The following is a 16,692-nucleotide window of genomic DNA, read 5'->3' on the forward strand; positions in this document are numbered from 1 at the left end:
GACAGGTGTAATCTTTTTACAGGAGACTCACACTGATAAATACAACCAGACAGAATGGCTTAGTGAGTGGAAAGGGCAGGTTTTTCTCAGCCATGGGTCAAATGTCAGTGCTGGTGTTGCTATTCTGATATCTGCTAAACTCCAAGGACAGGATTTCAGTATGATAGATATTATACCTGGTAGAATGCAGCAAGTAGATATTTTTTTGCAAGGTTTATCTTTTTCATTCATTAATGTTTACGCCCCTAACGTTGGATCTGACAGAATTGAATGCTTTAGAAAATTACAAGAAGTGATTAATGGAATTCCCCAAGAAAGAGTAATCGTTGTAGCCGGAGATTTTAATTGCACAATTGATCATACGGTTGATCGGAATCACGATGAGCCTCACCCAAAATCATCAGAAGCGCTTAGAAATATTTTAAAATATCATGCACTTGTTGATGTGTGGAGAGAATCCTTTCCTAAAGAAAAACAATACACATGGATGAAGATGAGTTCAAAAATTATATCTGGAGCCAGGTTAGATAGAATCTATGTTCAAAAAACTAAAAGACAGTATTTTCTTAACAGCAGTATTAGTCCCACACCCCTATCTGACCATCACTACATATCTGTCACGGTCACAACATTGAATACTCATAATAAATCTTACTGGCACTTTAATAATAGATTGTTAAAAGATCACTCTTTCGTGCACTCTTTTACTCTTTTCTGGAGAGCTTGGAGAGAGAGAAGGTCACAGTTTAAATCCTTAAGCCAATGGTGGGACATTGGAAAAATCCAGATGAAGTCTTTCTGCCAACAGTATACACAAAATAATACGAATGAAACTAAAAAGAAGATAAAACTTTTGGAAGAAGACATTTTAAAGCTAAGTAGCTCCATAAGTGGAGAAGATGGGAAAAGTGAAGACCTGCTTGAACAGCATAAATTCATTTTAAAAAATCTGTATGAAGAAAGAGACCAAGGAGCAATAGTTCGAGCAAGAATCGCTCAACTTCACAACATGGACACTTCCTCAAAATTCTTTTTTGCCTTGGAAAGGAAAGTTCGAGAGAGAAAAGCAATCGATCATCTTAAACTACCCGATGGGAGAGAGACATCAGATAAAGAGGAGATTATCTTACAAGCCTTGTCCTTTTACGAAAAACTTTACAGTGCCCAGTCTTGTGATCCTAAAGCTGTGGAATATATTCTTAATGATGTCCCTAAATTAAATGACGACAACAAGAAAGAACTGGAACATTCACTGTCATTTGAAGAACTAAGTAAAGCTTGTGAACAACAGTCTGCTGGACGATCCCCAGGGTTGGACGGTCTGACATCTGAATTTTACAGAGTTTTTTGGTCACTTATTGGACCTGATTTACACTCTGTTTTTACTGAAAGTGAAAAATTGAAAGTGTTACCTCTGAGTTGCAGAAGAGCCGTAATAACTCTATTACCTAAAAAAGGTGACTTAAGGTCCTTAAAAAACTGGCGCCCCATCTCAATTTTAAACACAGACTACAAGATACTCTCAAAGGCATTAACGAATCGGCTGAAAGAATGCTTGGCTTCCATAGTCCATGAAGATCAATCATACTGTGTTCCAAAACGCTCCATCTTTGATAACTTGTCTCTGGTGCGTGATCTACTACAGTTAACTGACATATACAAGCTTGATGTTGGACTTCTGTCCCTTGACCAGGAGAAGGCTTTTGACAGAGTCGACCATCACTACCTCTTTAAAACTCTGACTGCCTTTGGGTTTGGAGAGAAATTTATTTCACAAATCCAGCTACTATACACTGATGTATACAGTATGTTGAAGATTAATGGAGTCTTAACAAGAACTTTTCCAGTGTGTAGAGGTGTTCGACAAGGCTGCAGCCTTTCTGGACTTTTATACACCTTGTCCATAGAGCCCTTGCTGAGACTTTTGAGGAAAAATCTACATGGCATTTCAGTTCTTAATTCTGATATCTCAGAAGTAACTAACGTAAGCCTTACAGCTTACGCGGATGACATCACTGTGATAATACGATCTCAAGAAGATATTGAGCACTTGAAAATGAGTCTTGACCTGTATCAGAAAGCGTCTTCAGCACAGGTGAACTGGAATAAAACCAATGCACTACTTCTGGGACATTGGCAAGAAGAAAGTCCACCTCATCTTCCTCAAATGTGCCAGTGGAAAACAGACGGTTTTAAAATACTTGGAGTCTTCTTTGGTACTGATCAATACATGACAAAGAACTGGGATGGAATAGCAGAAAAAGTGTTGGGGAAACTTCAGAAATGGAAGTGGATTCAACCTCAGCTGTCCTATAGAGGAAGGGTATTAGTTGTTAATAATTTGGCTGCTTCGATGTTGTGGCATCGTCTGTCCGTTTTAGACCCTCCAACAGACCTTTTACAACTACTCCAGAAACACTTTGTGGATTTCTTTTGGGGAGGATATCACTGGCTGAATTCAGGAGTCTTGTGTTTGCCAGTATTTGAGGGAGGTCAAAGCCTTATTCATCTAGCCTCAAAAGTGAAGGCAATGAGATTACAGATAGCTCAAAGACTGCTCTATGATCGAAACCCTCAGCCATGGATAATGTTCAGTTTAGCCATTTTACGGAACTCTGGTGGAAGAGGACTTGACAGACAATTATTTCTGATGTCAAATGAAATGTTTAAAAATGTCTCTTTTACTAGTTTCTATAAGAATGTCTTAAGTGTCTGGAATCAATTTAAAACGGACAGAGAAGAGCATTTTGGCCTTGACGAACCACTTTTTTATAATTCATGGCTTTACCAAAAAGTTATATCAGATACCGAAATTAAGAATTTTGTTTCGGCAGGTATTTCAAAAGTAGAAGATTTAATTGATTTAGAGGAAAGAAAATGGAATTCAGTGCAAGAAATTTGTAGACAAGTTGGGGGAAAATCTGAGAGAATTGTTGGAAATATCTTAAACAAGCTGAAAGAATCTTTTCCAGTGGTACTGAGACAGTTTATTGAGAGGTTTCTGTCTACTGGGTTCAAGCAATGCCTCTTTCCTGAGGTGTTTATTACTCCACATAGTTATCAAGATGATAAAGACGAAAGACCGCTCCTTTCATTTCGAGAGCTAGAACACAAATCATTTCTAGAAATAAATAAAAGACAATTATATATTGTATGTGTTAAAATTACATTTTCTAAACAACTAATAGAGAAGAAAGATACAAAATGGAGAAGTTTCTTATCTGTATCCCAAGAACAGTCACCTTCTTGGCGGTTGTTTTATAAAAGTCCTTTACCTAAGCGCTCAGGAGACCTTCAGTGGCGTATTTTGCACTGTGCAATGCCAACAAAATCCTTTCTGTTTAAATGTAATCCTGATATATTACCAGTTTGTAGTTTTTGCAATGTATTAGAAACTGTGTTTCATACTTTTTGCGAATGTCAAAGACTGAATGCTCTCTTTAATTGTTTAGAGTGTATGTTATCAAGTCTTGGTTGGGTTTTTTCAAAAACACTATTTATTTTTGGGTGTAAATATTCACGTTCTCAAAGAGAAAATTGTACTCTCTCAAATTTTTTGATTGGTCAAGCAAAATTATCTATTTGGAAGGCATATAGAATTGAAAATGAAGGAAGAACTGTTAATATATTAGCCTTGTTTAAAGCTTTGGTTAAATCTAGAATTAAATTAGAATATGAATATTATAAAATTAATGATGCTATGATAAGTTTTCGAATTAAGTGGTGCTTAGGCACAAATTTGTTTTCTTTGATGGAGGATGGAGAGTTACTTTTCCCGTGGTAGTAATGGGAAAGGTGTAAAGTTATATTAAACACCTTTTTTGTTTAATGTTACAATGTCAAATAAAAAGGTGTTTAAAAGTCAAAGTCTCTCTCTCTCTCTCTCTCTCTCTCTCTCTCTCTCTCTCTCTCTCTCTCTCTCTCTCTCTCTCTCTCTCTCTCTCTCTCTCTCTCTCTCTCTCTCTCTCTCTCTCTCTCTCTCTCTCTCTCTCTCACTCTCTCTCTCTCTCTCTCTCTTTCACACACAGGTAACATTCTATGCATAGGCCTACTGAGTAAAATCAAGGGTTTAAAGGTCCCATAGCATGGCATTTTTCTATTATTTTATAATGTTTCCTGAGGTGTACTTATATTGTTAGTATGATTTTTACATTAAAAAATGTCATAATTTAGAAATAAAAGGCAATTTTTCTATACTGTTACTACCCCTCTGGCTGAATGTCCTGTTTCAAGGGGCGTGTCTGCTTTGAGACTTCAGTGAAAATGCCCACTGTTGTGATTGGCTGACATCTTTGATTTGAAATGAGTGTTAGATTATGTTGCAGAGGAAGGGGAGGTTACCTTTCCTGGTATGACGTCATAACAGGAAAATTCCAGATTAGCTCATCTGAGCTCTCATTTTCAAGGCAGAGAAAGACAGCCAGAACTCAGTTTACACCCATCAACATTTCTAGCCACTTGGGGACCATACACAGGCTAGGGGAACTCATATTAATGTTAAAAAACCTCATAAAATGAAATGTAATATAATAACATAATTCTCAAGTAGATTATGGAAACGAATGGTTAAACGGAATGATTAAATGTGTGACTAACTTTTAAATATAAATGACTAAACAACCAATTGGCATTCTGTCCTAAATTCGACAATATGATAAATGGAGTCAGATAAAGAATATTATAATCAAATCCATTTTGCCCAGCTGAAACACGAACGTGCAATGGCCTTCAAATCGCAGCCCGTTACCTTCCTTTGAACGAGATTTTAGCGGTCTTACAGTCTTTATATGGCTATCTATCAGATAAATACATATAAATAGATATATTTCCAATAAGCACTGTTATTTAGAATTTTCTATTTATCAGAAAATCCAGAAACAGTTTTAACAGTTTCCACGAAAATATTAAGCAGCACAACTATATTCAACATTGATAATAATAATGTGTACACTCTAAAAAAAAAAAGGTTCTATATTGCACCAAAAATGGTTCTTGGCTCGTAATCATAGGGGAACCTTTTTTAGTGCTATATAGCACCAATTTTGGTGCTTCAGTGGTTCTTCAGCGGTTCTTCAGCGGTTCTTCAGAGGTTCTTCAGCGGTTCTTCAGAGGTTCTTCACCGGTTCTTTGACTAAGGTGCTATATAGCACCTCTGAAGAACCGCTGAAGAACCACTGAAGCACCAAAATTGGTGCTATATAGCACTAAAAAAGGTTCCCCTATGATTACGAGCCTTTTTTTTTAGAGTGTAGAGAATTATAATAATAAATGCAGCCTTGGTGAGCATAAGAGTCTTCAAAATTGTTCACATTCGTTGGTGTTCAAAATAAACTCTAATATTGATTCATATTTCATCTACCACTGCAGCAAATTCATTCTTTGTGTAGTTTTGTAGGGTCGCAGTGATTTTGCAGAGTAAGAAGTTCCTAGATCAACACCTTTTATTGATACTGGAACAACATTCCTGTCCAAAAACATAGTCTTAAATTCCTACCCCTAAACCTTATCCTATACCCATACATTTTCCCCAAAATCAGAAGGAAATGATAGGTGAATAAGAATGGAGAAGCGCCTAACCCTCTTTGTAAGCCCAAACATGGCATTAACTGTAAACCTATCCCTCACATCTGATTCAGGAACATGGTCTATACTTGGTGAGATCACTATCACCAGTTTTGTAGTTGACATGCATTTCTGTTCTGTCTGTATTACAGTATTATTTCACTGTCAGCTTCAACCATGAGAATCAGAAGGCTGTGGAGCTTCGTACAGAAGACGTTAAGGACTGCGATGAATGGGTGGCAGCAATATCACATGCCAGGTAAGCAAACTCTTTCAGTGATCATATAGCTTACTGTTGTCTACTTCAGTACAAGAAGAAAAAGGGATTAAATCACTATGTTTGTAATGCATATGCTGTTCATTTTTTTAGAAACTCAGTGAATGTGTATTTACAACTGATTTCTGTAAGATCATGCGTTATTCCTTGGATTTTCCGTGCCTCGTTGGGATGTACCTAGGGATGAGTTGAGAACTTGCCTCCAGAGAGCCTCCATTCTCCATTCTCATAATGGCAGAATTCTCTGCTTTTGTTTATGCTTCCTATACAGTTCCATACGCACAGCTTAAATGTGAAGGGGGGAAATTAATACAGAGGTTTTTTTTTTTTTTGCGAAGTGGACAGATTCCACGTCTCATTATCTATAATTAGCCTGAAGCTTGTTTAAGCAGTCTTGGATGTTGCAGAGGTTCTGCTGGGAATATTGTTTATTTTTAGTAATGAACTTTGAGTTTGAATTCTCTGTTGGGAACCAACAAACAAAGCACAACATGTTGTGTCTTTAATAACAAAGAGCCATTATGCAGTCAAGGATTTATGTGCATTTTGATATGATTTCAGTTTGTTTATGTTCATGAGAGAGTTAAGGCACAACCTTGTTAAGAGAAATAACGCATATTTATACACAATATACAGAACTGTTTCAAATATAAATTTAATTGTTTTATATGGTGGAAGTTATAACAAAACAAAAAAAACACAGATCAGAAAATGGTTTGGGCTTGTTGGTTTCTAGTTCGTCTTGTTGACTGACTTATAACAATGATGGTTGAAGGTATTTTGCTATATACTGTATTATGCTAGCCTGACAAGCCAGACCCACATCAAGATGTTGGGTCTGGGAACTCACCATTGGCATGGTGCCCACTCTATACACGATGTGATTGGCCTGACCAGAGTTTGGTTTTTCCAGCTCGCAAGCCAACGGAGAGTTGCTAGACTACCCTGGCTGCAAATTAGATTTGCTGCCGCTAGGGTGCGTCTAGATTTCTAGGCTAGTATTATGCAGTTCTTCTAGAAACATTATGAAATTGAATAATGAATCACAAATTGTCACTAATTACTATTGACGTCACATATAGGGTATGTTTACATGATTAAATGAACTAAAAATAGAAAAGTGTTTCCTTTGCGTTTTCCCTGTCAACACGGATCTGTGAAAACAACTAAAAACACCATATTAGGCCAGTAGTTGGCGATGTTACTTTGTAAAGAAACACTGCGTGTCTATAGACAGAACATATAATACGTATGCAACTTACGTCATCGTTTTCACAAATTTGCCTTTTTTTGTAGTTTACATGGAGATGCATTAAAAACGTGCACTTTGAATCTCATTTTTGTCATTTTTTTTTTTTATGTTTACCCCCAAAATGTAAATGAGCGGCCAAAATGCATAAAAAGTTTTCGGTTTTTAATTGAAAATGGTGTTGTGTAAGCGGCCCCATTGTTCAGACATTTGTGTCATTGTTGGAAAAGGCATGACTTACATTCAGTTTAAGGGGAAAATATAGACAGAACGAACTTATTTACAGGAGAAGGGCACATGAAAATCTAGCCTAGAAATCTAGACGCACCCTAGTGGCAGCAAATATAATTTGCTCTCCGTTGACTTGCGAGCTGCAAAAACCAAACTCTGGTCAGGCCAATCACATCGTGTATAGAGTCGGTGGGCGGGCTTAACATAATGACGGCAGAGTTGTGGTGGTTACGTGTACTACTTGTAAACAAAGAAGCTGGCGAACAGCGGTCTTTCGAATCGGCTTTGGCCGCGACTCTGGAAGACTTGGAGTTAAACTTTTCTTTGAGAAAAGAACAAAGAACGGCACTGAAGTAATTCTTAAGAAAGGAAGATGTGTTCAGAGTTTTGCCGACCAGATACAGCGAAAGTTTAATCTATCAACTAGCTCCACTTCACCTTCTTCGTTGCTCTGGTTGTTTGTAGCGCTATCCTATTGCGTGCAGAGGGAATTTGAAAGACAACCGTTTGTCCCGCCCCTCGGATTGAGCCCTGCCAATGGTGTGTTCCCAGACCCAACATCTTGATGTGGGTCTGGCTTGTCAGGCTACACATGAACGCCAACAGTGGGAAACTAAATTTCCCATCATTCTCTGTCAACTTCAAACACACACCTAATGCAGATTGTTTACTCTTCATTTTGATGCACCATCACTAAAAACATACCCTGCCTTTGTGGAAAACAGAAACAAAAATATGAAATTGTAAAACACATCCATAATATTCGAGACTTTCGTCATTTCTTTCACTAATTCATGTTACAATTTCCAACACTACTACTATAATACTTCAATTCAGCATTAAATTGATCAAAAGTGACAGCAAAAACATTTACAAAAGACTTCTGTTATAATGCTGTTCTTTTGAACCTATTCATCAAAGAATCCTAAAAAAAATTATCATTGTTTCCACAAAAAAATAGTGAAAAACATAAAAAATAATAAGAAATGTTTCTTGAGCACCAAATCAGCATATTAGAATGATTTCTGAAGGATCATGTGACACGGAAAATTCAGTTTGGACATCACAGGAATACATCAAAATGTAAAATATATTCAAATAAATAACAATTATTTAAAATGTAACAGTATTTCTCAACATTTCAAAGTCTATATTTATCAGTATTTTTGCAGCCAATGGTGAGCATAAGAACTTTTGAATTGTACTGTATGTTTGACCTGTTTGGTTCATGCATTGGATTATTCCATTCCATCACTGAAGTATCAAAAGACTAACGAATGTTTTTAAACCCCAACAGCGGATATCAAATAAGACACAGTCAGAAGACTCTCTTTCGTAATCAGCAGGTCTAGTTTATTTTTAAGAAGTGGTTCTGTAGAGCGGGTCTTGTGTTTGCAGTGAGGGCGGCTGCTGCTCCGTTCTGGTCTCAGTCTGTACTGAAGGACTATTTTGGCTGTTTATCTCTGGATGCCCTGCAGCAGTTCTAAATCTGTGTGCATAAACATGAAGGCGTCTGGATTTGCTTGCTGTTTTGCGATAAGCGCTGCTCCAACAATTCTGTTTAATTGTTGAATTTGAGCATTCACAGTTTGCTCTGATAAAGTGTGTGCTTATGGGGTTACGTGTTAACACTGTGCCTCTGCTAATGAGCTTTATTTCTAGTTTAACGTGATGTTCCTCATTGTGTGGAGTGTGTGCGCACTCATGTTTGTATTTGTGTCCTGAATGCTTTTGTGGATGCTTGTGTATGTGTGCGTTTGTATTCAAATGTGTGTGTGTGTGTGTGTGTGTGTGTGTGTGTTCTGTGTGCAGCTACAGAAACCTGGCCACCGAGCATGAAACGCTCATGCAGAAGTACCTCCATCTACTCCAAATCGTGGAGACCGAGAAAACAGTTGCTAAGCAACTTCGACAACAGATAGAAGATGGGGAGATTGAGATTGAACGTCTAAAATCAGAGGTAAAATTTGTAATTCAAAGTGCTCTAGGGATTGTTTATCTGTAGTGAACATGCCAAACTCCAGTCGAATATATCAGCGATTTTATTGCATACTGTATCAAGATGATTATGTCTCTCAGAACTGAAAAAGTTGGGCAAATATGTGCAAAACTACATATTTTCAAAATGCATTTCCTGAACAGCTAGTTTACTAGTTTGGCTAAGGAAGCCCTGTATGAATATTCGGGTTTCAGTTTCACCTGACTCTTATCAAACATGTTTCAAAGGGGACGTTGTTTGCACAACAGCATGCAGGGGTTATTGCCAGTGTTATTATCATTACTGAAAATTAAAATAATTTTGTTTTAAATAAAAATATTTTCTTTAAGTGAAAAAAAAAACTTGTATGACTGGAAAAACTGAAATTAAAATACATTTTCATCACTAAATTAAAGCAAAATAAAATAAAAATTGCCAATATTTTTGATAGAGAATATATTGCACTGTTAAAAATTTCCTAAGTTTACAGTAAAAAAAAACACAGCAGCTGTGGTTGCCAGAAATACACTATAAAAATACAATAACAGTGTTTTAGGTAATAAAGGATGGCATATTGCTGCCTGTATATTTGCCTGTAACTTATAAACGTAAATTTCATAAAACGATTTAAAATTTATATAACAGTCTTGAACTACCAAAATCTCCTTTTTACCTTAAAATATACTGATAACCATCATAATAATACAGGTGGCACAATACAAAGCCACATGATGAATCAGAGTTCATTTTTAAAGGAACATTATGAAATTTCACTGCTAGAGGTCACTTATTCAAAATAAAAGCGGAGCTTGATGACTTTTATTATGCCGTAGGCGGCCGCTTCCTCGCTCATGTGTATGTGGCAGCGCTGTTTTATCATATTAGATACATTTGAGTGTGATGAAAGTTATGTTATAATGCTACTCTGTACTCTGAGACACTTGTTACACACTGCAGTGAGCTAGATCGATATTAGGCATGGTAAAACATGGTACTCGCTGTAAATCAAGAAAACAAGATTTATTCAATAATACTAACTGTGTTGAGATGTAGAACAATTGATGATTGTCTCCAAACAGTTGCTCACCTGTCTAATAAAACACATCATATACTAAAGCGTCTTTAGTGTTTTTATCGTTTCTACAAAATAAAACCGGAAATCGAGGTTAACGCGGCTATGATGTCATTGATAGGCGACGCACGGCGGTCCGTGTCCTGATTAAAATCCCCTTATTTCACCGTATTTAAACATTCTTGGTAACATTTGGGATAATGTAAGTAAACAAGTCAACAAAATATATAACATTGTTCTTGTGGTTTTTGGATATTTTAATCCAAAAATCGTACATATTGTGCCTTTAATGGTCTGTATATAAGACACAAACATACACATACAAACAAAATATCATCAGGGTAACACACATGGCAATAAAATAATGTTATGCAACACAAAACAACAGAAAAATTTACTAATGTACAATATTGATAAACAATTTTGTTATGTCATGCAGTTTGTACTTCCAAAGCCTATACATTTTTACATAATTTTTATATAATGCATATAATGCAGTATTAACCAATTTATATGATAAAGTAACATACAATTAATCAGTTAACAGGTTTTTACTGTAGCATTTGTACAGTCTTTTTCTGTAACCTTTTTGGTCAGACTTTTGATTAGGGTTCAATTCTCACTATTAACTAACTATTACCTGCTAACTCATAATTTAAATTATGATTAAACTCATAATTGCTGCTTATTAATAGTTAGTAAGGTAGTTGTTAAGTTTAGGTATTGGGCAGGATTAAGGGATGAAGAATATGGTCATGCAGAATATGTGCTTTATAAGTACTAATAAACAGCCAATAATATGCATGCTAATAAGCAACTAGTTAATAGTGAGAATTGGACCCTCATCTAAAGTGTTACCACATTTTTAAAGTGTGGGGTGGCCATTTGTAATGCCTGATCAAACAGAAACATATAATGCATATAAAATGTATGATTGAAGATTATAAACTAAGCCAACAGGTTAATTGAATAATAGTGTGCAAATAATAAATAGTATTTATATATGACAAGACTAGTCTGTCACACTAATCAACTAGTCAGACTGGTCTATCCTCGTAACCCACAGTATATTTCATGCTCATTGCTCTTCTGAAAAGGAAAATGGTAGAGAGAATGAAAAGTGGTGTGAGAAGCATTTGGTTTTCAAGAGCTTTCTCCAGACTACTTTGCACTTCACTTTGCATCTCTGCTCATAAAAACGGCTCTCCAGGAGAACTATGATCCCTGCTGTATTCTTCATCAGCCAGATCAAATAGTCATTTTACTTTAAAGTGCAAATGGAGCTGGCTGTATGAAATGGTGTGCTGAATATGCATGACCCCAGATGTGTTGTGTGCGTCGCATCCTTGGTCCGCAGCATAATAAACTCTTTCAGCCCGCATCCAATAAATGGAGCACTCACCTTCAGACTGTGCTGGCCAGCTCCCACCTCTTTTGTGTCCCAAACGTATCCCTATTAAATTGCAGTGCCATGTAATAATGTGAAAGTTTGTGCACCCTAATCATCGGAAATCACCCGAGTGGCATCCGAGAGCTTTGATAGGGTGAGTATTTGTGGTACACTGTGCTGGCACTGATTTGGCCTGACTCAATCACTTTGTCAGCATGCTGGGAAACAGTGAGGGAAGGAACTTTTTTGCAAAAGAAGTGTTGACTGCCACTTTTTTGTTGCTGTTTGGTTACAGATTGCAGCGATGCTCAAAGACAATGAGAAGATTCAGTCGAATCCCACCACTGCACCTAGTGATGATGATTCTGAGATCAAGAAAATCAAGAAAGTAAGACTTCTGCTCCAAAATCTTACATAGGTAGCATCCTAAATGTCATAGGCCCTCATAAGTGACTGATTTAAAACTGAGTTTGTTCAAATGCATTGGTTTCAATGGCAGCTCTTAAGTTGCCTACATTTTAAAACAGGCTTCACATTGAAAACATAAAATGCCTCTATATGTTGTGGAGCAGTTGTCTTGTGTTTTAAGTTTCATTATTGGTTAATGATTGGCCAATATTTTTGATGTGTTGTCCATGTATACACAGACTGATTCTTTATCTCTTCATTGCTGCTGCTCTAGGTGCAAAGCTTCCTCAGGGGCTGGATGTGTCGGCGAAAGTGGAAGACCATCATTCAGGACTACATCCGTTCTCCGCATGCGGAGAGCATGAGGAAGAGGAACCAGGTTGTCTTTAGCATGCTGGAGGCAGAGGCCGAGTACGTCCAACAGCTCCACATCCTTGTCAACAACTTCTTGAGACCGCTTCGCATGGCTGCCAGTTCCAAGAAACCACCCATAACCCATGATGATGTCAGCAGCATATTCCTAAACAGGTGAATAAAATCATCATGCTTACATTAGCATGATTCGCATGCCCAGACGAAAGAAAACGAGATCTCTTTAATAACTGAACTGTTTCTCCTCATCAGCAATGAGATTAGATGTTGAGCCAATTGAGATGTTTTCTTAAGTCTCCTACTTTTCAGATGTTTCTCCTGTAATCTTATCAGTATATCCTATCTAGCATTTTAGAAGAGAGCTCAGCAATGTCTAACAATGAGCTCAGATTTACTAATGACCAAGTCTGAAGAAATTTTACTTTGTCAACAACAAATTTTGATATTTTAGGAAAAACATTTTAGGAGAAGCATAATAGACTGCTTTCAACAACAACAAAAAAACCTTACCGACCGCCAATTTTTTTAATGATAGTGTACAGCCGTGGCCAAAATATTGGCAGTGGCATAAATTTTGTGTTTTGCTGTAGTGTTGATACTCACTGTTTGTAGATTATTGTGTAGAGTGATCAGATGCATTTTAAATTTTGGTCAAAACGTTATAACAAAAACCCAAATTTCACTGTTTTTTGGCCCTGGCACAAAATGACCGGCTAACATAATTTCACTAATCATATCATCGGCACATGGGAAAGTGTGAACGTACTACCCAGCAAGCAATTTTGTGTTTAAAAGACATCTAATAGCCGTCCAAACACAGCCCTGATGTCTAGGTTAAAACAAGGCAAAATTTAGGCTGTCAGTGAAAATGTAATAGATGTCTAACCATATCCCAAGAATAGACTAGTCATCTAGAACATGAACATGTCAAAGAAATGAAACCAAACACCTTGTAATCGCTGTTGACTTTGCTAACATGATGGAATATCATACATCTCGCAAGTTATTTTGGCAAAAACGACAAATTCAAGGTTATTTTGGCTAGAAGTGGGTTACTCATAGCCAAACTGTATCGGGTGTATAATCGAGACGGTGAAATGACGGCTATTGCTTGCTGGGTACTCAGGTGAAATCACTCTAGCGTTCAGATTGGATTATAAAAGCATCATAATCTGATTGCTATAAAAGGAGGGAAGAAGTGCTTCCAATCATTGTGTTCTTGTGTTAGCAATGGTTACCTCCATAAAAAGTATTTGCAGCCATTGTTGCTTTGCATCAAAATGGCCTCACATACAAGGAAATTGCTGCAAAGAATAGAGCTTCCATCAAAAACTTAATGGAGAGCGCTTTAACTGCAAGATTTCAGGAGTGTCCAACAACCGCCAGGACTTTCGCCTCCTATGGAGTCGGCTACTGAATTGTGTCACCATGAGTGCAGAGCTGCGCAATATTAGCAACAGGTGTGTGTGTGTGAGTGTATCTGCACGCACAGTGAGGCCAAGACTTTTGGACAATGGCCTGGTGTCAAGAAGGGCAGCATAGAAGCCACTTCTCTCCAAGAAAAACATCAAAGACAGACTGATTTTCTGCAGGAAGTCCAAGGATTGGACAGCAGAAGACTGGTGCAAAGTTATTTTCTCTGATGAAGTCCCCTTCCGACTGGTTGGGACATCTGGAAAATCGATTGTCTGGAGATGAAAAGGTCAAGGCTACCATGAGTCCTGTGTTGTGCTGACAGCGAAGCGTCCTGAGACCATCCATGTGGGGTTGTTTTTCATCCAAGGGAGTAAGCTCTCTCACAATTCTGCCCAAAAATATAGTATCAAAACGTCCTGCAAGAGCAACTTCTCCCAACAATCCAGGAGCAATTTGGTGATGATCCATGCATTTTTCAGCATGATGGAGCACCATGTCACAAGGCAAGATTGATAATAAAGTGTCTCTGAGATCTTTACATTGAAACTTTGTATCCGTGGCCAGGCAACTCCCAGGATCTTAATCCCATAGAGAACCTGTGTCAGTCCTCATAAGGCGAGTGGACAAGCAGAAGCCCACAAATTGTGATCAACTCCAAGCACTAATAAGGAAAGAATGGATCACCATCAGTCATCAGTTATGAAGAAGAAGGGTCAACACTGTAATTAATGACTCTTTGCATATATTGTAGGATTTTTTTGTCATTAAAAGTCTTTAAAACGTATTAAATGCTTTTTTATACCATAGAAACGTGAAAAAAAAACTGCAGCAGCAAACTTTGCGAAAAGGTTATGTCACTGCCAATACTTTTGGGCACGGCTGTATGTCTGAAGATGATATTTAAACAACACATAAACGAAAAGTTTGAACAATGAAATGCTTATATATTGTTTACGTGTCCTGTTTATTTCTGCAGTGAAACCATAATGTTTCTGCATCAGATATTCTACCAAGGGTTGAAAGCTCGAATAGCAAGCTGGCCAACATTAGTCTTGGGTGAGTGCACTGCCAGAGCGGTTGGCAACCAACAGCAAAGAACATTTTGTAGTCTACACAAATTGCAAGATAGCTTTTTATTTTAAATGTGCTGCAGATCTGAGATCAGTCACACTGATTTTGATCTTCCTTCCTGTCCTCCAGCTGACCTTTTTGACATCCTGTTGCCAATGCTCAACATCTACCAGGAGTTTGTGCGTAATCACCAGTACAGTTTGCAGATCTTGGCCCACTGCAAGCAGAACAGAGACTTCGACAAGCTGCTTAAACAGTATGAAGCCAAACCTGACTGTGAAGAGCGCACGCTAGAGACGTTCCTCACCTACCCCATGTTCCAGGTGACCATAACCTTTCATTCACGCTCTCATTTGTTCTCGTTATCATGCTATAAATCACAAGCTCTAATAGAGTTCTGCATAGAAGCATATGGCACGTCCTTGTGTGCTTTTTTATTCCCTTAAAGTAGGATTCTATCGTTTATTTTGGTCCATAATGGTATTTTTTTTGTACGGTAAGCAGATTTCATGTGGTTTAGTCCTGCAAGGTCAACTTTGGGCTTTGCAGCGTTGGTAATAAATGTGCTGATGAGTTGTAGCGGGCCCCTCTAAGTCTCCTCTGCAAGAATACAGCGCACACAGTTATCAAAGTTTTTGTTTGGATTTCCACGCGTGCACATGACTAAGTGTGGATATGAGTGTGCTTGCAGCAGAAGGCAGGACAAAAAAAATTACAATCCTGTCTGACATTATGACTTGTGCTTTTGTCTGGCAGATTCCCCGTTACATACTGACCCTCCACGAGCTGTTAGCGCATACACCTCATGAGCATGTGGAGAGAAACAGCTTGGATTACGCCAAGTCAAAGCTGGAGGAGCTTTCCAGGTACATCAAAATGTGCCTCCAGCACACCCATCCATGACCATGTGTCAACATCTCTACCTCATTTCTTTCAAATCGTCAATGTCGTCAAATCAACTGATCTATCTTAAGGTGAAGAGTGTAATTTCTGCTCCACTATTGGCAGCGACTGGAACTGCAGTCGGATTGTTTGCATGGCCCGACTGGGCTGAACGTAATACCAAGGCGTCTGTTTGAAGCAGGACCACAGTATTTGTCTGTCCAAGGGTTTGATACTCTGATAAGGTTTTCGCAATTATACTTGGTGCTGCAGAAATTACATACTTCACTTTTAAAGGTACCCTGCACACAAACATTCTTACTTGTATTTTTAAAAATATGTTAGGTCCATATGTGTTTGTGTTATGTCGTGAATGTGAAAATGAACTGCTACCTCGTCTGTCAGCTCTAGCCACTGAAAAGAAATAAGGAGAGAAATCAGGCCATTTACAAAAGCTGGTCAGTCTGACGTGGTGTTGCCTGAGCTCATTACTATTCATGAGCTCGCCCAGTTAAGACCGCGCCCACAGAATTCGTCTAGCTCAGTGACAGTTTTCGTATACAGCAAGGATGGCTGAACGTCATATATATATGGCAAATATACCTGAAGAAGCCATTTTTGCAGCAATTCCAGATGACAGTAAACAAAGTTCCTCTACTTGTTGCACTGGGTAAAGGATGCTGATAGCCAGGCTCTCACTGGCTAGCTGCTAGAACTGGCGCAAATCGCAAATCTACAGGCTTTCTATATCATGCTAGAATGGCTTGAAACAAGGTAACCAAGG

At 37.9% G+C, this 16,692-nt stretch overlaps 1 protein-coding gene across 2 annotated transcripts in view; it reads left to right on the plus strand.

The window, feature by feature from the left end:
• The window catches only part of rasgrf1 (Ras protein specific guanine nucleotide releasing factor 1), a gene marked incomplete at both ends in the record, with an annotated part of 60,740 nt that overhangs the window by 14,991 nt on the left and 29,057 nt on the right, over positions 1 to 16,692 (plus strand). For both annotated transcript variants that reach the window (XM_079825893.1, XM_079825892.1), the window contains 7 exons: positions 5,715 to 5,821; positions 9,132 to 9,279; positions 12,055 to 12,147; positions 12,442 to 12,695; positions 14,932 to 15,011; positions 15,156 to 15,349; positions 15,783 to 15,892. In XM_079825893.1, the coding sequence (XP_079682019.1) occupies positions 5,715 to 5,821; positions 9,132 to 9,279; positions 12,055 to 12,147; positions 12,442 to 12,695; positions 14,932 to 15,011; positions 15,156 to 15,349; positions 15,783 to 15,892 (986 nt within the window). The remainder of the gene's footprint in view (positions 1 to 5,714; positions 5,822 to 9,131; positions 9,280 to 12,054; positions 12,148 to 12,441; positions 12,696 to 14,931; positions 15,012 to 15,155; positions 15,350 to 15,782; positions 15,893 to 16,692) is intronic.

This window comes from Gobio gobio (genome assembly GCF_949357685.1).
Source record: "Gobio gobio genome assembly, chromosome: 9".
NCBI classification, from domain to species: Eukaryota; Metazoa; Chordata; class Actinopteri; order Cypriniformes; family Gobionidae; genus Gobio; species Gobio gobio.